General features: G+C 43.4%; 1 protein-coding gene across 9 annotated transcripts in view; it reads right to left on the bottom strand.

Annotated features, from left to right (window-relative positions):
- The window catches only part of RYR3 (ryanodine receptor 3), a 563725-nt gene that overhangs the window by 102418 nt on the left and 436022 nt on the right, over window positions 1-25285 (bottom strand). For all 9 annotated transcript variants that reach the window (XM_016927886.4, XM_016927893.4, XM_016927892.4 and 6 more), the window contains exons 51-60: window positions 24758-24921; window positions 22316-22394; window positions 18598-18687; window positions 16473-16619; window positions 16203-16265; window positions 14676-14751; window positions 14445-14568; window positions 9559-9674; window positions 8366-8433; window positions 7143-7264 (exon numbers count right to left, since the gene is read on the bottom strand). In XM_016927886.4, coding sequence (XP_016783375.2) covers window positions 7143-7264; window positions 8366-8433; window positions 9559-9674; window positions 14445-14568; window positions 14676-14751; window positions 16203-16265; window positions 16473-16619; window positions 18598-18687; window positions 22316-22394; window positions 24758-24921 — 1049 coding nt within the window. The remainder of the gene's footprint in view (window positions 1-7142; window positions 7265-8365; window positions 8434-9558; window positions 9675-14444; window positions 14569-14675; window positions 14752-16202; window positions 16266-16472; window positions 16620-18597; window positions 18688-22315; window positions 22395-24757; window positions 24922-25285) is intronic.

Here is a 25285-nt window from a genome sequence, read left to right as displayed (position 1 = left end):
TCGATCTGAGTCTTTTTATAAGTTTTAATCTTATAGAGTTTGATAAGCATGGGATGGAAAGCAGTGTCCACCTGTTTATTCACAGTGTTACGTGTTCACTTTCCCCAAGCTTCAGAATGATTTTTGCCTTCTTCTCAATGTTGTCACAGGACAGATGCTCATTTTTTTTTTTTTTAATTATGGTTTAAGTTCTGGGACACATGTGCAGAATGTGCAGTTCTGTTACATAGGTATACACGCACCATGGTAGTTTGCTGCACCCATCAACCTGTCATCTACATTAGGTATTTCTCCTAATGCTATCCCTCCCCTTGGCCCCCACCTCCCGACAGGCCCCGGTGTGTGATGTTCCCCTCTCTGTGTCTATGTGTTCTCATTGTTCAACTCCCACTTATGAGTGAGAACATGTGGTACTTGGTTTTCTGTTCCTGTGTTAGTTTGCTGAGAATGAGTGTTTTCAGCTTCATCCATGTCTCTGCAAAGGACATGAACTCATTCTTTTTTATGGCTGCATAGGATTCCATGGTATATATGTGCCACATCTTCTTTATCCAGTCTATCACTGATGGGCATCTGGGTTGGTTCCAAGTCTTTGCTATTGTGAACAGTGCCGCAATAAACATACATGGGCATGTCTTTATATTAGAATAATTTATAATCCTTTGGGCATATACCCAGTAATGGGATTGCTGGGTCAAATGGCATTTCTGGTTCTAGATCCTTGAAGAATCGCCACACTGTATTCCACAATGGTTGAAGTAATTTACACTCCCACCAACAGTGTAAAAGCATTCCTATTTCTCCACATCCTCTCCAGCATCTGTTGTTTCCTGATTTTTTTTTTTTTTTTTTGAGATGAAGTCTCGCTCTGTCACTCAGGCTGGAGTGCAATGGTGCAATCATGGCTCACTGCAACCTCCACCTCCTGGATTCAAGCGATTGTCCTGCTTCAGCCTCCCAAGAAGCTGGGATTACAGGTGTGTGCCACCATGCCTGGCTAATTTTTTGTATCTTTAGTAGAGACGGGGTTTCACCATGTTGGCCAGGCTGGTCTCAAAATCCTGACCTTGTGATCTGCCTGCCTTGGGCTCCCCAAAGTGCTGGGTTTACAGGCATGAGCCACTGTGGCTGGCCTCCCGACTTTTTAATCATCACCATTCTAACTGGCGTGAGATGGTATCTCATTGTGGCTTTGATTTGCATGTCTCTAATGACCAGTGATGATGAGCTTTTTTCATATGTTTGTTGGCCGCATAAATGTCTTCTTTTGAAAAGTGTCTGTTCATATCCTTCACCCCCGTTTTTGATGGGGTTGTTTTTTTCTTGTAAATTTGTTTAAGTTCCTTGTAGATTCTGGATATTAGCCCTTTGTCAGACAGATAGATTGCAAAAATTTTCTCCCATTCTGTAGGTTGCCTGTTCACTCTGATGGTAGTTTCTTTTGCTGTGCAGAAGCTCTTTGGTTTAATTAGATCCCATTTGTCAATTATGGCTTTTGTTGCCATTGCTTTTGATGTTTTAGTCATGAAGTCTTTGCCCATGCCTATGTCCTGAATGGTATTGCCTAGGTTTTCTTCTAGGCTTTTTATGGTTTTAGGTCTTATGTTTAAGTCTTTAATCCATCTTGAGCTAATTTCTGTATAAGGTATAAGGAAGGGGTCCACTTTTAGTTTTCTGCATATGGATAGCCAGTTTTCTCAACACCATTTATTAAGTAGAGAATCCTTTCCCCATTGCTTGTTTTTGTCAGGTTTGTCAAAGATCAGATGGCGGTAGATGTGTGGTGTTATTTCTGAGGCCTGTGTTCTGTTCCATTGGTCTACATCTCTGTTTTGGTACCAGCACCATGCTGTTTTGGTTACTGTAGCCTTGTAGCATAGTGTGAAGTCAGGTAGCGTGATGCCTCCAGCTTAGTTCTTTTTCCTTAGGATTGTCTTGGCAATGTGGGCTCTTTTTTGGTTCCATATGAAATTTAAAGTAGTTTTTTTCTAGTTCTGTGAAGAAAGACAATGGTAGCTTGATGGGAATAAAATTGAATCTACTAATTACTTTGGGCAGTATGGCTATTTTCAGGATATTGATTCTTCCTATCCATAAGCATGGAATGTTTTTCCATTCGTTTGTGTCCTCTCTTATTTTCTTGGGCAGTGGTTTATAGTTCTCCTTGAAGAGGTCCTTCATATCCCTTGTAAGTTGTATTCCTACGTATTTTATGCTCTTTGTGAGAATAATTGCAATTGCCAATGGGAGTTCACTCATGATTTGGCTCTCTGTTTTGTTTATTATTGGTGTATAGGAATGCCTGTAATTTTTTCACATTGATTTTGTATCCTGAGACTTTGCTTAAGTTGCTTATCAGCTTAAGGGGTTTTTGGGCTGAGTCGATGGCATTTCTTAAGTATAGGATCATGTCATCTGCAAACAGAGACGATTTGCCTTCCTCTCTTCCAATTTGAATATGATTTATTTCTTTCTCTTGCCTGATTGCCCTGGCCAGAACTTCCAATACTATGTTGAATAGGAGTGGTGAGAGAGGGCATCCCTGTACAGTGCCAGTTTTCTAAGGGAATGCTTCCAGCTTTTGCCCATTCAGTATGATATTGGCTGTGGGTTTGTCATAAATAGCTATTATTTTGAGATATTTTCCATCAACACCTAGTTTATTGAGTGTTTTTAGCATGAAGGGGTGTTGAATTTTATCGAAGGCCTTTTCTGCATCTATTGAGATAATCATGTGGTTTTTGTCATTGGTTCTGTTTATGTGATGGATTGTGTTTATTGATTTCTGTATGTTGAACCAGCCTTGGATCCCAGGGATAAAGTCGGCTTGATTGTGTTGGATAAGCTTTTTGATGTGCTGCTGGATTCGGTTTGCCCGTATTTTATTGAGGATTTTCGCATCGATGTTCATCAGGAATATTGGCCTGAAATTTTCTTTTGTGTGTATACGTGTCTCTGCCAGGTTTTGGTACCAGAATAATGCTGGCCTCATAAAATGAGTTAGGGAGGAGTCCCTCTATTTCTGTTGTTTGGAATAGTTTCAGAAGAAATGGTACCAGCTCCTCTTTGTACCTCTGGTAGAATTAGGCTGTGAATCTGTCTGGTTCTGGGCCTTTTTTGGTTGGTAGGCTATTAGTTACTGCCTCAATTCCAGAACTTGTTATTGGTCTATTCAGGGATTCGACTTCTTCCTGGTTTAGTCTTGGGAGGCTGTATGTGGTGTCCAGGAATTTATCCATTTATTCTAGATTTTTCTAGCTTATTTGCATAGATGTGTTTATAGTATTCTCTAATGGTAGTTTGTATTTCTGTGGGATCAGTGGTGATATCCCCTTTATCATTTTTTGTTGTGTCTATTTGATTCTTCTCTCTTTTCTTCTTTATTAGTCTGGCTAGTGGTCTATTTTGTTAATCTTTTCAAAAAAACAGCTCCTGGATTCATTGATTTTTTTAAGGGTTTTTCGTGTCTCTATCTCCTCCATTTCTGCTCTGATCTTAGTTATTTCTTGTCTTCTGCTAGCTTTTCAATTTGTGTGCTCTTGCTTCTCCAGTAGTTCTTTTAGTTGTGATGTTAGGATGTCAATTTTAGATCTTTCCCGCTTTCTCCTGTGGGCATTTGGTGTTATAAATTTCCCTCTAAACATTGCTTTGGCTGGTGTCCCAGAGATTCTGGTACATTGTGTCTTTGTTCTCACTGGTTTCAAAAAACTTATTCATTTCTGCCTTAATTTCATTATTTACCCAGTAGTCATTGAGGAGTAGGTTGTTTGGTTTCCATGTTCTTGTGCAGTTTTGAGTGAGTTTCTTAATCCTGAGTTCTAGTTTGATTGCACTGTGGTTTTAGAGACAGTTGGTTGTGATTTCTGTTCTTTTACATTTGCTGAGAAGTGCTTTACTTCCAATTATGTGGTCAATTTTAGAATAGGTGCATGTGGTGCTGAGAAGAATGTATATTCTGTTGATTTGGAGTGGAGAGTCCTGTAGATGTCTATTAAGTCCGCTTGATCCAGAGCTGAGTTCATGTCCTGCATATCCTTGTTAATTTTCTGTCTCGTTGGTCTAATATTGACAGTGGGGTTTTAAAGTCTCCCACTATTATTGTGTGGGAGTCTAAGTCTGTTTGTAGGTCTCTAAGGACTTGCTTTATGAGTCTGGGTGCTCCTGTATTTAGTGCATATATATTTAGGATAGTTAGCTCTTCTTGTTGAATTGATCCCTTTACCATTATGTAATGCCCTTCTTTGTCTTTTTTTGATCTTTGTTGGTTTAAAGTCTGTTTTATCAGAGACTAGGATTGTAATCCCTGCTTTTTTTTGCTTTCCATTTGCTTGGTAAATATTTCTCCATCCCTTTATTTTGAGCCTATGTGTGTCTTTGCATGTGAGATGGATCTTGACTATCCAATTTGCCTGTCTGTGTCTTTTAATTGGGGCATTTAGCCCATTTGCATTTAAGGTTACTATTGTTCTCTGTGAATTTGATCCTGTCATGATGCTAGCTGGTTATTTTGCCCATTAGTTGATGCAGTTTCTTCATAGTGTCGATCGTCTTTACATTTTGGTATGTTTTTGCAGTGGCTGGTACTGGTTTTTCCTTACCATATTTACTGCTTCCTTCAGGAGCTCTTGTAAGGCAGGCCTGGTGGTGACAAAATCCCTCAGCATTTGCTTGTCTGTAAAGGATTCTATTTCTTCTTCAGTTATGAAGCTTAGTTTGGCTGGATTTGAAATTCTGGGTTGAAAATTCTTTTAAGAATGTTGAATATTGGCCCCAGCCTCTTCTGGCTTGTAGGGTTTCTGCTGAGAGATCTGCTGTTAGTCTGATGGGCTTCCCTTTGTGGGTAACCCTGCCTTTCTCTCTGGCTGCCCTTAACATTTTTTCCTTCATTTCAACCTTGGTGAATCTGATGATTTCCTTGGGGTTGCTCTTCTCGAGGAGTATCTTTGTGGTGTTCTCTGTATTTCCTGAATTTGAATGTTGGCCTGTCTTGTTAGGTTAGGGGAGTTCTGCTGGATAATATCCTGAAGAGTGTTTTCCAACTTGGTTCTATTCTCCCCATCACTTTCAGGTACACCAATCAAACGTAGGTTTGGTCTTTTCACATATTTCTTGAAGGCTTTGTTCGTTCTTTTTCATTTTGTTCTCTAATCTTGTCCTTATGCTTTATTTCATTTAGTTGATCTTCAATCTCTGATTTCCTTTCTTCCGCTAGATTGATTTGGATTTTGATACTTGTGTATGCTTCATGAAGTTCTCGTGCTGTGTTTTTCAGCTCCATCAGGTCATTTATGTTCTTCTCTAAACTGGTTATTCTAGTTAGCAATTCCTTTAAGTTTTTATCAAGTTTCTTAGATTCCTTGCATTGGGTGAGAACATGCTCCTTTAGGTCAGAGGAGTTTGTTATTACCCATCTTCTGAAGCCTACTTCTGTCAATTTGTCAAACTCATTCTCTGTCCAGTTTTGTTCCCTTGCTGGTGAGGGGTTGTGATCCTTTGGAGGAGAAAAGACATTCTGGTTTTTGGAATTTTTTAGCCTTTTTGTGCTGTTTTCCCCATTTCGTGGATTTATCTACCTTTGATCTTTGATGTTGGTGACCTTCGGATGGAGCTTTTGCATGGGTGTCGTTTTTGTTGATGTTGATGCTATTGCTTTCTGTTTGTTAGTTTTCCTTCTAACAGTCAGGTCCCTCCGCTGCAGGTCTGCTGGAGTTTGCTGGAGGTCCACTCCAGACCCTGTTTGCCTGGGTATCACCAGCAGAGGCTGCAGAACAGCAAAGATTGCTGCCTTCTCCTTCCTCTGGAAGCTTCGTCTCAGAGGGGAACCTGACAGATGCCAGCTGGAGCTCTCCTCTATGAGGTGTCTGTCGACCCCTGCTGGGAGGTTTCTCCCCATCAGGAGGCACGGGGCTCAGGGACCCACTTGAGGAGGCAGTCTGTCCCTTAGCAGAGCTTGAGTGCTGTGCTGGGAAATCCGCTGCTATGTTCAGAGCCGGCAGGCGGGAACTTTTAAGTCTGCTAAAGCTGCGCCCACAGCCGCCCCTTCCCCCAGGTGCTCTGTCGCAGGGATATGGGAGTTTTATCTACAATCTCCCATTGGGGCTGCCTCCTTTCTTTCAGAGATGGCCTGCCCAGAGAGGAGGAATCTAGAAAGGCAGTCTGGCTACAGCAGCTTTGCCGCGCTGCGGTGCGTTCTGCACCCAGTTCGAACTTCCTGGCAGCTTTGTTTATACTGTGAGGGGAAAACGGCCTACTCAAGTCTCAGTAATGGCGGACACCCCTCCCCCGACCAAGCTCGAGTGTCCCAGGTCGACTTCAGACTGTTGGGCTGGCAGCAAGAATTTCAAGCCAGTGGATCTTCACTTGTTGGGCTCCATGGGTGTGGGATCCGCTGAGCAAGTCTACTTGGCTTCCTGGCTTCAGCCCCCCTTTCCAGGGGTGTGAACAGTTCTGTCTCGCTGGTATTCCAGGTGCCACTGGGGTAGGAAAAAAAACTTCTGCAGCTACCTCAGTGTCTGCCCGAATGGCCGCCCAGTTTTGTGCTTGAAACCCAGGGCCCTGGTGGGGTAGGCACCTGAGGGAATCTCCTGGTCTGCAGGTTGTGAAGGCCATGGGAAAAGCACAGTATCTGGGCCGGAATGCACTGTTCCTCACAGCACAGTCCCTCATGACTTCCCTTGGCTAGGGGAGGGAGTTCCCCGACCCCTGCACTTCCTGGGTGAGGCAACACCCCACCCTGCTTTGGCTCGCCCTCCTTGGGCTGCACCCACTGTCTAACCAGCCCCAATGAGATGAACTGGGTACCTCAGTTGGAAATGCAGACATCACTCTCCTTCTGCGTGGGTCTCGCTGGGAGCTACAGACCAGAGCTGTTCCTATTAGGCCATCTTAATCTCTGTCCCGATGTTGATTTAATTATATAAATCTTTCCCAAGCCCCATGGGTACTCCCACATAGTATACCTCAATTGGTTGCTGAAATAATTCAGATACGTATGAATATAGTTTCTTTCGAAACTCAGATGACAAACCAAAACATCATCCAGTTTCATTTCTCCAAAAGACTCGCCTTTTAGTCCACAGGGACCTGGCATTTTAAGTAAATTGCATCAGCACCATCACCTTCTCTTTATCTTGTAGACTCACCTGGCCACCATTTCTTTCTCTTTATGGGAGGCATATCCGCTGCTGCTAAGGGGCTTCAGAGGGGATGACAAGAAGTAGAGGCAATGATTGGTGAAGTACTGGTCAACCAGCGGGAGGAGAACCTGGAAAACGCACCACAAATCAACTTCTAGGAAGCTATCCAAAACTCTTCATTTGGTTCATTTAAAAGTGTTTATTTTCAGTGAGCAAAAAGCCTCTGAACCCCGGTCCTGTAATTTCCAGGAAATTCTACCCCTTTGGTCCCAGTTTCCATCGTAGTTTCCTTTTCTATGCCTCAAACCAGAGTCCTTAAGGGCATGTGAAAGGAGACAGCCATGGACTAAGGGCCCAAAGAAATGTGTGCGCATTTGCAGAGGAGTCCTATGAGACAGCTGCACTCAGATAGGGCTTCTTGGGCGCTGCATCTAAGAGGCACTCAAGGCATGGCTTAGTGCCACTAGCCTCAAGCATTCTGTCTGCTTCTCAGAGCAAGGCGACTCAAGCCCTTCTGTGCCTTTAGTCCTCTGAGCAGGGCTGTATGGAAGAGACTGCTAACTTGAGCCCAAATTCATTCTCCCCTTCTTCCTTTTGGCAACAGGATCCCACTGTGTTTTAGCTGGGTAGAGAGCCACCCAGGCAGAAAACGTATCACCCAGTCTCCCTTGCAGCTGGATGAAGCTCAAATGGAACTTAAACAGGTCCTGTGCCTTCTCCCGGTCCCTGAACTTTTCCTTGGCATTCAAGGTATCCTATCGTACCAGAAGAGGGTACCATATGTACCATAAGGGTAAACCTGTCATCTCTCACCTTATTGACCCCAGACATACTGCCTGGGGTCAGTAAGGTGAAAGATGACAAGTTCTAGCCATTGGGATAGAACTTTTAAAAAGCAACAGCTTGCCTTCCCTTCTCCTTTTCCCTTTCCCACAGATGTAGTGCAGGTGAGCCTGTCTGAACCACACACACAGGCCACACCTCCGGAGACGGTGGAGTAGCAAGAGAGGAAGAACCTGGGTTCCCAGGTGATGGTGTGGGGCTAGGCAGACTACATCCCTCCTTGGACTGCCAGCCTCCCTTGGGACTGTTAAACAACAGAGAAATATACATGCACCTCACTGAAGCCATTGGAGTTTTAGATATCTTCACTGGATCCACTTAACCTGTTTCCTAAATAGTAGAGATCCTAAGAAGAAAGTAATTTGATTAAGTGCAGGGCCACTTACTTTGGCAAAGAATTTGATCTCCTGGTCATGGGGAGACTTTTCAGTTTTCCCACTGCTGACAATGGCTTCTACGAAGACACAGGTAACACAAAGTTGGCCAGAGTTACGAAGTAAAAATCAGTCACAACATTTTAGAAACAGAGCAGCTTTTCTAAAGGCTATTTAAAAAGGCTATCTGATTTCACAAAATATATCTTACAAAGTACTTTACAACTGTCCTGGTTAGTTATTTCTTGTGTCAATTCTTTAAGCTGTTTCACTACCCTTTTTTCTACTTTAACAATCAGAAAGCAGCTTCAAGGCTGGGCGCGATGGCTAACACCTGTAATCCCAACACTTTGGGAAGCCGAAGCAGGTGGATCACTTGAGGTCAGGAGTTCGACACCAGCCTGGACAACATGGTGAAACCCCATCTCTACTAAAAATACAAAAACTAGCCAGGCAGGCGTGGTGGTGGGCACCTGTAATTCCAGCTACTTGGGAGGCTGAGGCAGGAGAATTGCTTGAACCTGGGAGGCAGAGGCTGCTGTGAGCCGAGACTGTGCCACTGCACTCCAGCCTGGGCAACAAGAGCAAAACTCCATCTCAGAAAAAAAAGAAAGAAAGCAGTTTCAGAGAGGTTGAGTCATATGTCCACAGTCATAAAGCAAGACAACAGGAAAGTTAAAATAGGATAAGTTGTGCGAAAAAATGACAAAAGGTTCAATCAAGTCCACTAAAAAAACTAAGGAGTTTTTGTTTGTTTGTTTGTTTGTTTTGAGATAGAATCTTACTCTGTCCCCAGGCTGGAGTGCAATGGCACGATCTCACTGCAACCTCTGCCTCCCAGGTTCAAGTGATTCTCCTGCCTCAGCCTCCCAAGTAGCTGGGACTACAGGCGTGCACCACCACACTCAGCTAATTTTTTTGGTATTTTTAGCAGAGATGGGATTTCACCATGTTGGCCAGGATGGTCTCCATCTCTTGACCTCATGATCCGCCCGCCTCGGCCTCCCAAAGTGCTGGGATTACAGGTGTGAGCCACAGCGCCTTGCCGGATTGATTTTTTTTAAGTCGGGGGAAAAAAATTTCAGCCACTGTTTTCCCCCTAAAATCATGCATCTAAATGAATCATAAAAAGTTACAGTCTGAAAGGATTATTTCTTGATAAAAGAATATTGAATTCTTTTGGGATATTTCATGATGATACTTACCTAAATGGGCAATAAATTCTTGAGCAGAATCAACGTATTTCAGGATCTTCTTCAAGAACTTATAGGCAAACCTCTTCTCCATGGAGGAGGCATCCAGCTCCATATCCTTCATACCCCTACGTTGGACATGGACAGACCCCAGGAAGTAACAGAGACAACCACGTCACTCAGGTGCACCACCAGTCCTACCAGTGTTGAATTTAATTTCCAAATGTTAGTGGTTATTCTGGCGTAGTGACATGACTCATCATTTGACTGATTTCCCCTCTCACTTGGAACCTGCCTATGTGAGCACAGATTTTTCAGAAAGACCTTTATCATTCATACAATGAGTACTGAGCTGGAGATGTCTGAGGGGAAAGCAAAAATCTCTGCTCTTACGGAAAGAATTTACATGCTAGCTGTAAACAGACAAAAACAAAATATAAATTAGATGGAATCTTAGAAGTTAACACATTTTGTGAATAAAAGAAAAATTAAAGCAGAATGAAAAGGTCCAGACTGGTCCAGAACTGATCCAGAAAGGCCGGCCACCGCGCCCAGCCTCTGGGTATATTTTAAAGGTAAAACTGCCAGGGTTTGCAGACTGTAGTGTTAAATAGGGTAGTCAGGGTTGGTCTCACTGGGAGACTGATGCTGCAATAAAGGCTTGAAGGAGATGAGGAGGTGAGCCATATGGACATCTGGGGAAACAGTTCTTAAGGTGGGGCGAAGAGACAGTGCAAAGGTCCTGAGGCAGGAGCATGCATGTTGCGTTGAAAGTTAAAGCAGTGTGGGGTAGGAAGTGGGGACAATCATGTACGTCCCTACAGGCCATCCTTAGGATTTTGCTTTTGCTCTGAGTGAGAAGGGAAGCTATTAGAAGTTTTCAATAGAGAAGTGACATGACATGACTTGCATCATAACAGGATCACTGGTTGCTGTGTTTAAAATTGACCATGGTGGTGAGTCAAGTGTAGAAGCAGGGAGCACAGGCAGCAGGATGAGGATAGCATGAAGTGGGTGAGAAGTGGTCAAATTCTGGGTATTTTTATTTTTGAGATGGAGTCTCCCTCTGTCGCCCAGACTGGAGTGCATTGGCATGATCTCGGCTCACTGCAACCTCTGCCTTCTGGGTTCAAGCAATTCTCTGCCTCAGCCTCCCGAGTAGCTGCGATTACAGGCACGCACCATCATTCCTGGCTAATTTTTTGTATTTTTAGTAGAGATGGGTTTCACCATCTTGGCCAGGCTGGTCTTGAACTCCTGTATCTTTCTTCTTGATTTCCTCCTATTTCCTTGACTTCCTTTATCATTACAGTAAACGGGAATTTTTCATTTCTGTGAGCAAGTTATTTATCAGCAAATCACACCACAGATTCATCTTGGTGTTAAGAACAGGATTAAAACGACGACGGGAGTCTTTCTCGAATGCTTCCCCGGAGGCTATCTCCTGCTGTCTGACCTTTCCTGTTTGACAACATGGCAAATAAGTCTTGCTATTTTTTTCATATGAGATACAATAGAAATGTTTGTACAGATTTTTATTTTTATTTTTGCCATTCGATGGCAAAAAATCTCTAGGAAACTAGAAGAAACAGCAGCTTGCTCAGTAAATGTTTCTTTTAGGAAGAATGGCTATATCGGAATAAAAACACTGGCTTTTCATTTGACAAAGAACTCAGCAAGCATGATCCTACGTAGCACAGCCCACCAGCACCATTTGACCAGGGAGAAAACAGCCTGACTTTAAGATTTAAGCAGCCAATGCCATCCTATATAAAACATTCACCTAGATGATTTTGACTTATGTAAGTTTGAGATAAAACATCTTAGGACATCCTGATGCATTCAATCTCTCCAGTAGAGTTGTATCTTCATAATAATCAATTCCCTTTGTTCCAAGACTGCTTATGTCAGTTATGCTTGCTATTATTACTATGTAATTTAATAAGATATCATATAAAACAACAAAATAAAAGTATGAAGAGAACTGCTGATTCTATGAAAACTAAGATGCATATTTTGTAAAGACCTGCAATTGCAGGCTTCCAAATATGTAATTTTTGAATTAGGTATGGGTGAGACAACTGTCAAAGATAAGGGAGAAAATTTGAAAAATATCTAGGGTACTACATAATCCATCACATAAACAGAACCAATGACAAAAACCACATGATTATCTCAATAGATGGAGAAAAGGCCTTCAATAAAATTCAACATCCTTCATGCTAAAAACTCTCAATAAACTAGGTATTGATGGAACGTCTCTCAAAATAATAAGAGCTATTTATGACAAACCCACGGCCAATATCAAATGAGGTATCAAATGAGAGCTATTTATGACAAACCCACAGCCAATGGGCAGAAACGGGAAGCATTCCCTTTGAAAACAGGCACAAGACAAGGATGCCATCTTTCACCACTCCTATTCAACATATTATTGGAAGTTCTGGCCAGGGCAATCAGGCAAGAGAAAGAAATAAAGGGTATTCAATTAGGAAAAGAGGAAGTCAAATTGTCTCTGTTTGCAGATGACATGATTGTATATTTAGAAAACCCCATCAACTCAGCCCCAAATCTCCTTAAGTTGATAATCAACTTCAGCAAAGTCTCAGGATACAAAATCAATGTGCAAAAATCACAAGCATTCCTATACGCCAATAACAGACAGAGAGCCAAATCACGAGTGAACTCCCATTCACAATTTCTACAAAGAGAATAAAATAACTAGGAATACAACTTACAAGGGATGTGAAGGATGTCTTCAAGGAGAACTACAAATCAGTGCTCAACGAAATAAGAGAGGACACAAACAAATGGAAAAACATTCTATGCTCATGAATAGGAAGAATCGATATTGAGAAAATGGCCATACTGCCCAAAGTAATTTATAGATTCAATGCTATTCCCATCAAGCTACCATTGTCTTTCTTCACAGAATTAGAAACAACTACTTTAAATTTCATATGGAACAAAAAAAGAGCCCGCATAGCCAAGACAATCCTCAGCAAAAAGAACAAAGCTGGAGCCATCACGCTACCTGACCTCAAACTATACTACAAGGCTACAGTAACAAAAACAGCATGGTACTGGTACCAAAACAGAGATATAGACCGATGGAATAGAACAGAGCCCTCAGAAATAACACCACACATCTACCACCATCTGATCTTTGACAAACCTGACAAAAACAAGCAATGGGGAAAGGATTCCCTATTTAACAAATGGTGCTGGGAAAACTGGCTAGCCCTATGCAGAAAGCTGAAACTGGATCCCTTCTCTACACCTTATACAAAAACTAACTGAAGATGGATTAAAGACTTAAACATAAGACCTAAAACCATAAAAGCCCTAGAAGAAAACCTAGGCAATATCATTCAGGACATAGGAATGGGCAAAGACTTCATGACTAAAACACCAAAATCAATGGCAACAAAAGCCAAAATTGACAAATGGGGTCTAATTAAACTAAAGAGCTTCTGCATAGCAAAAGAAACTACCATCAGAGTGAACAGGCAACCTACAGAATGGGAGAAAATTTTTGCAATCTATCTGTCTGACAAAGGGCTAATATCCAGAATCTACAAAGAACTTAAATTTACAAGAAAAAAAAAAAACAACCTCATCAAAAACTGGGTGAAGGATTTGAACAGACACTTTTCAAAAGAAGACATTTATGCAGCCAACTAGCATATGAAAAAAAGCTCATCATCACTGGTCATTAGAGAAATGCAAATCGAAAACACAATGAGATACCATCTCATGCCAGTTAGAATGGCGATCATTAAAAAGTCAGGAAACAACAGATGCTGGAGAGGATGTGGAGATATACTTTTACACTGTTGGTGGGAGTGTAAATTAGTTCAACCATTGTGGAAGACAGTGTGGCAATTCCTCAAGGATCTAGAACTAGAAATACCATTTAACCCAGCAATCCCATTACTGGGTATATACCCAAAGGATTATAAATTATTCTACTATAAAGACACATGCACATGTATGTTTATTGCAGCACTGTTCACAATAGCAAAGACTTGGAACCAACCCAAATGCCCATTAATGATAGACTGGATTAAGAAAATGTGGCACATATACACCATGGAATACTATGCAGCCATAAAAAAGGATGAGTTCATGTCCTTTGCAGGGACATGGATAATGCTGGAAACCATCATTCTCAGCAAATTAACACAAGAACTGAAAACCAAACAGAAAACCAAAACCAAACATGTTCTCACTCGTAAGTGGGAGTTGAACAATGAGAACACATGGACACAGGGCGGGGAACATCACACACCAGGGCCTGTGGGGGTTGTGGGGGTAGGGGAGGGATAGCATCAGGAGAAATACCAAATGTAGATGACAGGTTAATGGGTGCAGCAAACCACCATGGCACGTGTATACCTATGTAACAAACCTGCACATTCTGCACATGTACTCCAGAACTTAAATAATAATAACAAAATATCTAGGGTACTGCATTTACCCTGTTATCATGTGCTGCAAATTATCACCATTCTTTAAAGCCCAAATTCCAAAGCTTTGAGGTTGTATTATGGATGTCGTTTATAACTCCAATAAAGAGAATATACAAAGAAAGGGCCTTGGCCCATAGCACAAGATTTGTGAATGAATGCATGTTTATATATTTTAAGTTACAATGAAATGTTTAAAGTATGTAGGTATAATTTGTAATAATTCTTTGTTGTCACTGATCTTTAAAAATTAATACCTAACATTTCTGCTTATATCAAAAAAAGAGGGCTTCATGTTCTAAAATAAAAATGTTCTCATTTTAAAAGACTCAATTGTTCTCCTTACTTGGATGGGTTTTGTAGGCAGGTAATTAAATACCTAGGGAGGCACAGCCCTGTCCCACTAGCATCACATGGAAGGTGACTTACCTGGAAACTATGATGCCATTCACTTGGAGGAACTTAAACAGGTCCTGTGCCTTCTCCCGGTCCTTGAACTTTTCCTTGGCAGTCAAGGTGTCATATGGTACCAGAAGAGGGTGACTGCCACCACCTGGGGTCAGTAAGGTGAGAGATGACATTTGGCTCTTCCTTTGCACTTCTGGGAGACCATAGCTGCCCCAGTTCAGCTTCTTTAGGGGATGCTGTGAACTCACTCACCTTTGCTCTCCAGCTCCAGCTTCTTCTTCTTGGCCCAGATATTGTGATAGTTCTCAGCCACGACCTCCACCATTCCCTGTGTCCCACCAAGAAGAGCCAAGTCAAAAAGAAAGAAAGCAGGCAAGCTGGCTTCATAGCTGCTAGGTCATTTCAGGCAGCCTCGGGAAAAGCACACCACTGAACACTAACAGCAGACGGCCAAGGGCTTCCCATCATTAATTAGTCTGTGCTTATGTACCTCATTAGTTTCCTATCTTCCCATACACATAGAAAACAATTTCTAACTCTGTCCTTCCCTTGTAACTTATTATTCTGGCAGTTTGATGCATTTATGAGAAACATCCATTTCCACTTGAACCCGCATGCTGGCAGCACATCATTTTTCACAGCAGCTTGGTATTGTACTCCTGACCTCAGACGGGGAGTTGGGAGTGCGGGCCAAGAAAAGCCTAGAACCCCTGAAAGCCTATAGCTTAACAAACTAAAAATAATCACATTTTAAAGGAAAGTGCTGTAAATAAGATTTCTCTAGTAGAATCCATCTTTGTAAGGCTTGTAAAGCAGTGACTTAGAATGAAGGGTGTACTTTGGAAAGAAACTTTCTCTAAGGTCCAAGGGGCTGGTCTGATGGACTTCCAGAGGGTGAGTGCTCCAGGCTAGGGCAGGCCACAGCCACCAATGTGTACAGGAGGGGAGCAACGGGAGGAAGCAGCTTAGGGCTTTCAGTTTCAACCCCTTGGTCTTACATTCCTATATCCTGCAATGATTGCCTGCCTGCACCATCACAGGGAGCTCCAGCAAACCCACTGTGGGACGTGTGGGCTGTCCTTATGTTTTGGGGGCCTTACAATGACCAGCAAGCACCTCCATTGAGGTGCTAAATTTCACAGATTTTGTCCTAGCTGTCTTATTTATTTTGGGTTTTGATACAGTATAGTCAGCCTTCCTTAACCATGCGTTCTGCATCTGCGGATTCAACCAATTGTAGCTTGAAAATATTTGGAAAAAAATGTGTCTGTACTGAACGTGTACAGATCTTTTTCTTGTCATTATTCTCTAAGCAATACAGCATAACAACTATTTATATAGAATTCACATTGTGTTAGGAATTATAAATAATCTAGAGATAATTTAAAGTATATGGGGGGATGTGTGTAGGTTATAGGTAAAACTATGCCATTTTATATCAGGGACTTGAGCGTTCGTGGGTTTTGGTATCTGTGGGAAGTCCTAGGGTAAAGCTTTCATGGATACTGAGGAATGACTCTAGTGCGCTGGTGGTGCTTCCTACTGAGTCAGCACCCATCATGAAGTCCTTGGAAGAAGTGCAAAGCCTCTCCTTCTTGGAGGATTGGTTCACTCTGCAGAGACTTTCCCTGTGGCCTCTGCACAAGATGACCATCTTCAGTTTTGAATTTTAGTGGCGATATGTTCTAGGCATCCTTTCCCTTTTTTCCCCCTTTAACTCTTTGGAAGGTAATGCATCCTGCACTTGAAAGCAAGTCATGCTGGACCTGGGGCACTGACCTGGAGCTCTCTGGAGAGCACAACGTTTGAGAGGTCGAGGGGAGCAGGACTGTAGCTGTTGCCCTAGGAAAGCAAAGGCAGAGTCACTGGGTTGCCATTATTTTCCTTGTTCTTATCAGGCATCCCCAACTTCAGCTGTCAAAAATGTGTCCTGAAAAATCCCCAGGGTTCATCTTAGATGGTCCCACCTATGATGCCCCAGGCAGAACATTCCCAGATTCTCCATGGCTTCCATCGGCCCAGCGTGGGCCTCTGGGTGTGGTGTTATACCTGGTTGGCCTGGGACACACTTCGAAGCTTCTCATTTTCCCGCTGTTGAACCAAAGCTTCTCCCTCTTTGGTCCTCTCCACAGTCCAGCCCACAGCCAGCATGGTTTTCAGGGACTCTCGGGCAGGCCAGCGATAAATTTCCTTCTCCTAGAAGAGAATTTGAGCAGAAGCACTTTGCAGAACACACCCCAGCATTCTCCCTGGCCCATCTCCGCATGGAAGGTGCATCCCACTGTGGGTGGGGGTGCTAGTTAGCATCAGCCTTCTCTCACAAGGTCAAAACATCCTTTGTGGCATCTTACCCGAAACACAGTCTTTCTGGTGTTTTTAGATATAAGACCCTACAGTCTTTCCTGCCCTGGGAGGAAATGTGCCAGACATTATTAATGACATTATCTACATTCTGTAGACGAAGAACAGGAACAGGAGAGTGACTCCTCATGTTCTAGTAGTTGTTGAAGATTGTCAAAATGCATCTGCATAAAGCTCTCCTGTGAGTTTGGGAAAGATAATTTCTTAGATTTAGAATTCTTGTGGGCTGGGCACGGTGGCTCACGCCTGTAATCCCAGCACTTTGGGAGGCCGAGGCGGGTGGATCACCTGAGGTCAGAAATTCGACACCAGGCTGGACAACATGGTGAAACCCCATCTCCACTAAAAACTCAAAAATTAGCTGTGTGTAGTGGCACATGCCTGTAGTCCCAGCTACTCGGGAGGCTAAGGCAAAAGAATTGCTTGAAGCCAGGAGATGAAGCTTGCACTGAGCCAAGATTGCACCACAGCACTCTAGCCTGGGTGACAACAGTGAAACTCTGTCTCAAAAAAAAAAAAAAAAAAAAAAAAAAATGGGTGACAACAGTGAAACTCCGTCTCAAAAAAAAAAAAAAAAAAAAGATTTCTCTTTTGGTCTATGTACAGTTTAATAGGTAGTCAACATGAATGCAAAGATACATACACCATCCTTTACATGTGACACTAGGCCTAGGCCTAAAGCTTACTAAGAATCTTACAGATTGCAAGATAAGAATTCAGAGTTGAGTTAAACCAAATATGTTAATTAATTAATTTATTTTTTTAAGCAAAAGATGCATTCTTTTAACCATATTTTCTTGAGGATTCTCTTCTCTATTACCTGTATCTTCCATGTATTAGAAATCATTTTTGGCTGGGCATGGTAGTTCACACCTGTAATTCCAGCGCTTTGGGAGGCCGAGGTGGGAGGATTGCTTGAGGTCAGGGGTTCAAGACCAGCCTGGCCAACATGGCGAAACCCCGTCTCTGCTAAAAAATTAGAAACATTAGCTGGGCATGGTGGTGCATGCCTATAGTCCCAGCTACTTGGGAGGCTGAGGTGGGAGGATCACTTGAGCCCAGAAGGTGGAGGTTGCAGTGAGCCGAGATCACACCACTACACTCTAGCCTGGGTGACAGAACGAGACCCTGCCTCAAAAAAAAAAAAAAAAAAAAAAAAAAGAAAGAAAGAAAGAAAGAAATTATTTTTGTCTGAATTTTTTCTTTTTCTTTTCTTTGAGATGGAGTCTCGTTCTGTCACCAGGCTGGAGTGCAGTGGCGTGATCTTGGCTCACTGCAACCTCTGCCTCCCGGTTTCAAGCAATTCTCCTGCCTGACTAATTTTTGTATTTTCAGTAGAGATAGGGTTTCGCCATGTTGGCCAGGCTGGTCTTGAACCCCTGACCTCAAGCAATCCTCCCACCTTGGTCTCCCAAAGTGCTAGGATTACAGGAGTTGAGCCACCACACCCGGCCTTGTCTGAATTTTCTCCAGCAATTTCACTGTGCCTTCTCCCTGCCCTGCCCTAACCAAACCCCTTCCTGGTTCAGTTCAGTTGCAGAACTACAAATGCATTTTAGCCCAGCCTCAAAGTACTGAACAATGCTTCTTTCACCAATGGCCTCTCAAAGCCAAAGAACAGAAAGTGAGGCTGGGCTCTCGGAAACTGGTCCTGAGGCACCTGCCCACTGGCAAGCTTTTGAACAGTTTACTGAGTCCTAGATGATGATGTTGTAGGGACGTGAGAGTGAACGTGCTCTGAACTCCTCTGATAAAATCACTCAAGGAAGGAAACAGCATGGTCACACAGTGTTACCAGAGGCCTGTTTCTTACCTTCTCCGTTAATGTCTTGAAAGGCCTTATCAGTGGGTGGGTCTTCACATTTTCATCCAGGGAAATCCCATATTTCCATCCACTCTGACTCTGTAGAAATGTTCTCAGTTCAAATATCCTTGGCACACAAAGAACCCCGCTATGTGACCCAAATCCCTGTTTCTATTTTCATGGAGCAAGTGGAATAATGGATAGTGACAGGGCTTAGAAATTCTCCTCAAAAATGCCTAATTGATCTTTTCAGGCCATCAGGCTCTCCGCCTCCTGAATCTTGAACTCTGCTCTTTTATTCCTTCTTGTTTCAGTTGCTGTCCTCTCCACTTTCTCACTTGTATTTCAGGCCCACTTAAAACAGCATGTTTCAAAAGGCCCTGGGAATGGTGCTTCTCAGGTCAGAGTACCCCCCTCGCAGGAAGAACAGAGGCTAGGACTGGAAGGCCTGGGAAGACTGGACCTATTGCCACTGCCTAGAGGGGCCATTTGCCTTGCAACCCTCGCCTGCCAGTGCCAGAGCAAAAGTGCAGTGATGTGTGCTTCCTAGAGTCACAGAAGTTTAAGAACTTTTAGGGTTATTCAACAAATATTGGGTGAATGTCTTCTATGGTACACACCAGACTCTGTCCTAGGCACAGTGGATACAGAGATAAGTAAGAGCCCCTGATTTCTGTAACTTCACATCCCCAAGACTCCTGGCTGCTCTTTCTCAATCTCTGCTCCTGTCCATTTGTTAAATGTGTATATTTCCTAAGTTTCTGTCCCTTCTCAAAGGACATATACTTCCTGGGTGATCTAATTGAGGCCCATGGTTTCAGTTACCACCGAGAAGAGGCTAGTATCAAATGAGTACTTCCAGCGCAGAAATTCCCTCCTAGTTTCAAACCTATTTAAGCTTTGCTTGGATGTTCCACAGGCACCCCTCAAATTACTTCTCTACCTGTCTCCTCGTGGGTCCCCTGGATGAAGTGGAGTGAACAGCCCCAGCTTACACTCACTTTCCAAGCCAATGACATGGGAGTCCTCCTTGACACCACTGCCTGTACCCCTCCCATCATTTGTCTGTCTGTCTGTCTGTCTCTCTCACCCACTTCCCTGCTAGTGTGTTAGTTCAGGCCACCATTAGCTCTCACTGGGGTTACTGCAAGAGCTTCCTAAGCAGCCTCCCAGCCTCCAGTCTTGCTGCCTCTCCATGGATTCATTTTCTACACTATTGTCAGGGGATAGTCAAAAATCACAATCATTTGTGGGCACACTACTGACTTCGAATGTTTCCGACAGCAAGCTGCCATCCTGGTAAAACCCAGATGTTTTCAAATGACCTGTAAACCTAAAAAGGTGATCATGTTGACCTCTCCAGACTTATTTCTCACCCTCTGTCCCCATCCTACTCCATGTCCTAGCTATACTGAACCATGGTTCCCTAAAGCCAAACTGTCTCTTGCCTCCCTGGGTCTGCACCTGCTGTTCCCAAGGCCGGCAGCGCGCTTACCTCCTTGTGACAAATGGCTTCCACTCATCCTTTAGCACATGCTGTAGATGTCACCAACTCTGGGAGGTGTCCCTGGACCCCCAGTACTGGATTAGGGACTCCTATGTGTTCTAATCCTGTGCTCATGCTCACCATAGCCCTGAACAAGCTGCCCCACAATGGCTGGTTCATTTTGTTTCTCCCACAAGATCATGAGGCTTTTGAGGGCAAGGAAAATACTCTTTTTCTTGTGAGATAATCAGCGCCGCCTGGTACTGGTGAGCAACATGTGTCTATGCCCTCATGAAGCTTACAATCTAGTGGCAGAAAGAGATATCAATCAAATAACCACACTAGTAAATGTAAAATTGATAAATAGAATAAATGTGTAGATGTTTAACTGTTATAAATACAAATACCTAAGCATGCTATGAAAGTACTATGAAAGAGAAGAACAAGGTGCTAAGAGGGCCCAGAGCTGAGAAATCTGAAAAATGCCATCCTAGGAATTCATGCTTGGAGTGATATTTGCAGGATGAGTTGGTGAACGCTGTGAGAATGTGTGTGAGTACAGGCGGGTATCTGGCAGGCTCAGGCAGAGGAGGGTCTCTGGCATGTGTAGTGCACATGAAAGAGAGAGTGAGTCTAAAATAAGGGGAGGTGGCTGGAGGGCAGAGGGCAAAGGAGGAGATGAGGCTACAGATGGTAGCAGAGGTCAGATCAGGCAGTGCCTACCAGGCCATACCAAAGATTTTGACCATTATCTTCAGAATAGTTAGAAATTATGAAAGGATTTTAACAAGGAGAGGGGCTGGGTAGGAGAAGCAGTGGTAGAATATGTATGATTCAATTTGTGTACTGAAAGTCTGACTTGCTTGCAGTATGAAGAACAGACTGGGCAAATGCACTTGGGGAGACCTGTAAGGAGCTTATCCCAGTCGTCTGGGTGAAAGACGATGGCAGCTTGGACTGAAGTCATAAGAACAGAGACAAATATACAGATATAAGAGAGACTCAGGAGTTCAAATCCACATGGTTGAGTGATGGCTTGGCTAATGCTGTGGGCTCCTGGAGGTGACTCTTCTCCCTAATTCACAGGCTGGCCAAACGGCCATAAGCAAAGAGTTCTTAGAAAATGCAGATGCTCTAGAGCAAGGGCCACCTGGCTATGCCCCCTAAGCCAAATCTAGCTGGCCACCTTTTTTTAATTAATAAAATGTGATTGGAACACAGGCACCCACTTTTGTTTATGTTTTCTCTATGGCTACTTTTGTGCCGCAACGGCCAAGTGGAGTTGTTGCAATGGAGATGGTCTGGCCCTTGCAGCCTCAAATGTTGACCATTCAGCCCTTTACAGAACAGATTTGCCAACTCCTGTTTTAGAATCATGAGGTATTAGCCCATTCTATAGTTACAATGATAGCTGTTATCATCAGCCCCCAGTAGACTCCTGGAAGGATGAGCTGAGCCTACATCCACACAGAGGCTGAGCTGGTGGTTCAAGGTGTCCCTTCTCTGTGGGCACATTGTATGGAGGTGGTTTTCTGTGGCTTTGCTGTGGACATGGGTCCACTGTTACACACTGTAGGCTGCAGCTGAGAAATGGCCCCAATCCTTAACTGGCTGCCCACAGGAATCCTGGATATCCTTGGCACAGTCTTCCCACTTTGCCTGCCAGTGTTAAAGGGTTGACACAGCAATGAAACTTATTAAACAGCCTGACCTCATGTGGTGAGGAATTTTAAACACCAGATGGAGAGCCTTATTAATAAGGGAGTGTCTGGGAGTTCTACCACTGCCTACCATAAGAAGACGATTGCATGTCTTCCCTAGAATAAAATCCAGCCTTCCAGAAACATGTAAGGGTTAGGCTTTCAATTTCATTTTTTTTTCCAATCTGCATTCAAAGACAAAAATTAAATAGAAGACTTCCCATTCCCATTAAGCATTTACATCAAACACATACAAGCCTGTGTTTGGGCACAACTCCAGTAAGTAAATGTTAAGAAAGAAGTTAACACTTCCAGAATTGATCATTTTCTTGAGAAATACAAAAGCAACACCAGCAGCTGCTGTCACCTATTTCTTTGACCTCCACCAACCCTGGGAAATTGCTGCTCAGAAATAATGAATGCTCTTGGCATGGAAAATCTGTTACTTAGACAAATCAGGCAGATTTCCAGGACTGGGCCCTTTAATGTTCTTGGGCTGTTTTTCCTTCCTGACGATTGTCAGTTGGATGATAATCCCTACCTTGTCACAGGCCCATTTATCATGTGAATGCTCAGCATACTTGGTGACGATGTATTCCAATTTTTCAGGCAAGGAAAAACTGTGAAATGAGGAAAAAAAATTACAACCTCCCCAAGCACTTCAGCCAGACATAGTAGAAGATAGTCAGAACTACCAATCAACCAGCTGTCAGAAGGTGGATTTGATCAGCCAGCCAATCCCAAAGCTAAAGCTGGACTCCAGGCGCAGTGACATTCCTGAGTAGGGGTGGCATAGCCAGGGTTAGGTCACAGACGCACCCAAGTCTAACCATGGAACATCTCTGCAGGAGCCTTGGCTGGGAAGGCCTCCTGCCATGTGCTCCGGGGTCTCTTGGCTCCTGGGCCAGACCTGTCTTGGTTAGACAGCGAGAATCCAAGGTAAATGGCCTGTCATCCTCTGGCTACAATCTGGAAATGGTAGAAATGGGTAGCCAGAGAGCCATATGTTATGAAATAGTGGTTTTCTACCTTTTGGGGCTCAGTGGCTCATGGTAAAATACTAGAATTTTGGGGCCGGGCGCTGTGGCTCACGCCTGTAATCCCAGCACTTTGGGAGGCCGAGGTGGATGGATCATGAGGTCAGGAGATCGAGACCATCCTGGCTAACACGGTGAAACCCCGTCTCTACTAAAAATACAAAAAAATTAGCCGGGCGTAGTGGCTGGTGCCTGTGGTCCCAGCTACTCAGGAGGCTGAAGCAGGAGAATGACGTGAACCCAGGAGGTGGAGCTTGCAGTGAGTTGAGATCGCACCACTGCACTCCAGCCTGGGTGACAGAGCAAGACTCCATCTCAAAAAAACAAAACAAAACAAAACAAAACTAGAATTTTGGAAGTACAGTAGACACCTGCTGTTTCTGTTTTCCCAGAAAACAGCTCTTGTCCCTTCTGTTGGTATCAGCACCTACATTCCCTTTGCATTGCACAGTCTTCTTATATTGCATGCAGTGTTATGTGAACTGTCACCAAGGATGGGCATATGACTGGGCAAATCAGACTTTCTCTCCACGGAATTTAAGTCTTGAGTTGGGTGAAACTAGGGCAGTAAATTCTTCAAGGTGATTCACCCAATGGGGACACCTGAAGATTGTCGATTTCCTCCCTGTGCCTGATTGCAGTCCTTCCCTGGTGACTATGTATGCTAAGGCCAGGTTGGCCTTTCACTAGGTCTTGATAATGACCCCATATTCTTGCAATAAGGTGCTTTTCTCCTTAAGCCAGGGTTAGTCTCCATTCCTCACATTACTCAAGGAACTATGTTGATGTCACAGGTACACTGGAATAAATCTGAACTCTCAAAATAACACAGAGCCATTAACACACAGTTGCTAGAGTATAATGTTTTCTCAGAATGTTTTCAAAAGCATCCAAGTTACTATGCCATTTGCTTTGTCTTTCTTTAGCACTGTTACCTTTTTATAGGCAGAACCCTCCCAAGTCAGCACCTGCCTTCTTTGGCCCAAGCTTGATGGTTCACCATGCTTCTTACCTCTTACTTACAGCAGTTTCAATTCTGTCTCACCATCCCCACAGCTCAAAGCTCTTTCCAACGGAATGTGTGTTTAATTGTCCCAAAGACGAATGTTATACATTATCAAAGCAGACAGTCCCCCTGGGAAGGGTTCAGGCTTTCATTTGAGAACTACTGCCATGAAGGACAGGTCCAAGGGGCTCATATAGGCTCAGGCTTACTTTCCCTGCTCACTGTGAAGCAGTTTTAGAGCTCTTCATTTAAAATGCACCTGGAGCGGACTGTATACCCTACAGCACATATTCATAACTGGGCAGAACTACCACAAACCAAAACTTAGCAATATTTTGCCCAAGGGATAAGCACACCTCCATGGCCTAGTCAACACCAGTGAGAAATTCTGGAAAATTACAGGGAGAAAGTAAAAGGTGCAACGGTAGGGCTATTCTGAAGCTCCAGCATCCCTCGGCATGGCAAAGAGCAGGTCCAGCTTTTCCAATGAGGACCCCACACTGTTCTGCCATCACACCCCAGCCTTGCCAGGACACAGCTGAGTGTTATTTTTGGAGCTGTTGTGATGTATGATGCTATTAGAACCATATGAGCCTAATTCACCAAGAGCAAAGATATTGTCAAAAAGCTCATTAATAAATTAATTGCATAATTTGTCAGGGTAGTTCTCTCAGTGCCTCAGGAGACATTTATGTGTGGGAACGTCTATCTCTGGTAAAAAATAAACCAACTCTTTCCTCCCCCACCAAAAGCCCAGAATATAATAATACAGATATGTATTAAACCTTGTGCCTGATGGGACTTGACACATCAAGAGAAATGATGAACAGTGTTGGCGGGAGGGAAAGAGGTAAAGCTCACATTTCTTGCTACCCTCTGGAAGAAAACATTGGCTACTGGACGAAATACAGGACCAGCTTAGAGATGATTCTGGACTCACTTCATGGTGTTGATAGGTTTTGGGTCAAAGTTGCCATCTGCATCCACTGAGATCTGTTTCTCCAATGTGGCTGTGATTCTGGTATCTAAATAATCTGGTGGCAAGGCCCCAGCTATAGCACTGAGACAAGGCAGGGCCATTCGGAAAAGATCTGGGTCATATTTCTGTAAGGGAAAAACAAGGCCACGTTAGTAGAGAAAGCAGAACCACGCCCTTAGATAGAACCAATCACCAATCAGCTGAAAACAGAAATAAAATACGCGCATTTATCCAGGCTAACCAAAACGGGAAATGTGTAACCCCTTAAATATTTTCTGGTGGAAATGCAGGTATCCTTGGAAAATGAAATAACACTATAAATCCTCAAGTCACCATTTGCTTTAAGTTGAAAAATCTTAAAACAGGTTTAAATCAATATCTCCTAAATGACTAATTTCAAGACTACCTAAGGGTTAAAGTGACTAGGCGCTAGGCCAGAAGTGACTATAAACTTGTCTGCTAAGGATGGTCACAGAAACGGACCCAACT

The sequence above is a fragment of the Pan troglodytes genome, chromosome 16 (assembly GCF_028858775.2).
Source record: "Pan troglodytes isolate AG18354 chromosome 16, NHGRI_mPanTro3-v2.0_pri, whole genome shotgun sequence".
Taxonomy (NCBI): Eukaryota; Metazoa; Chordata; class Mammalia; order Primates; family Hominidae; genus Pan; species Pan troglodytes.
This window is presented reverse-complemented; position numbering and strand designations above follow the sequence as displayed.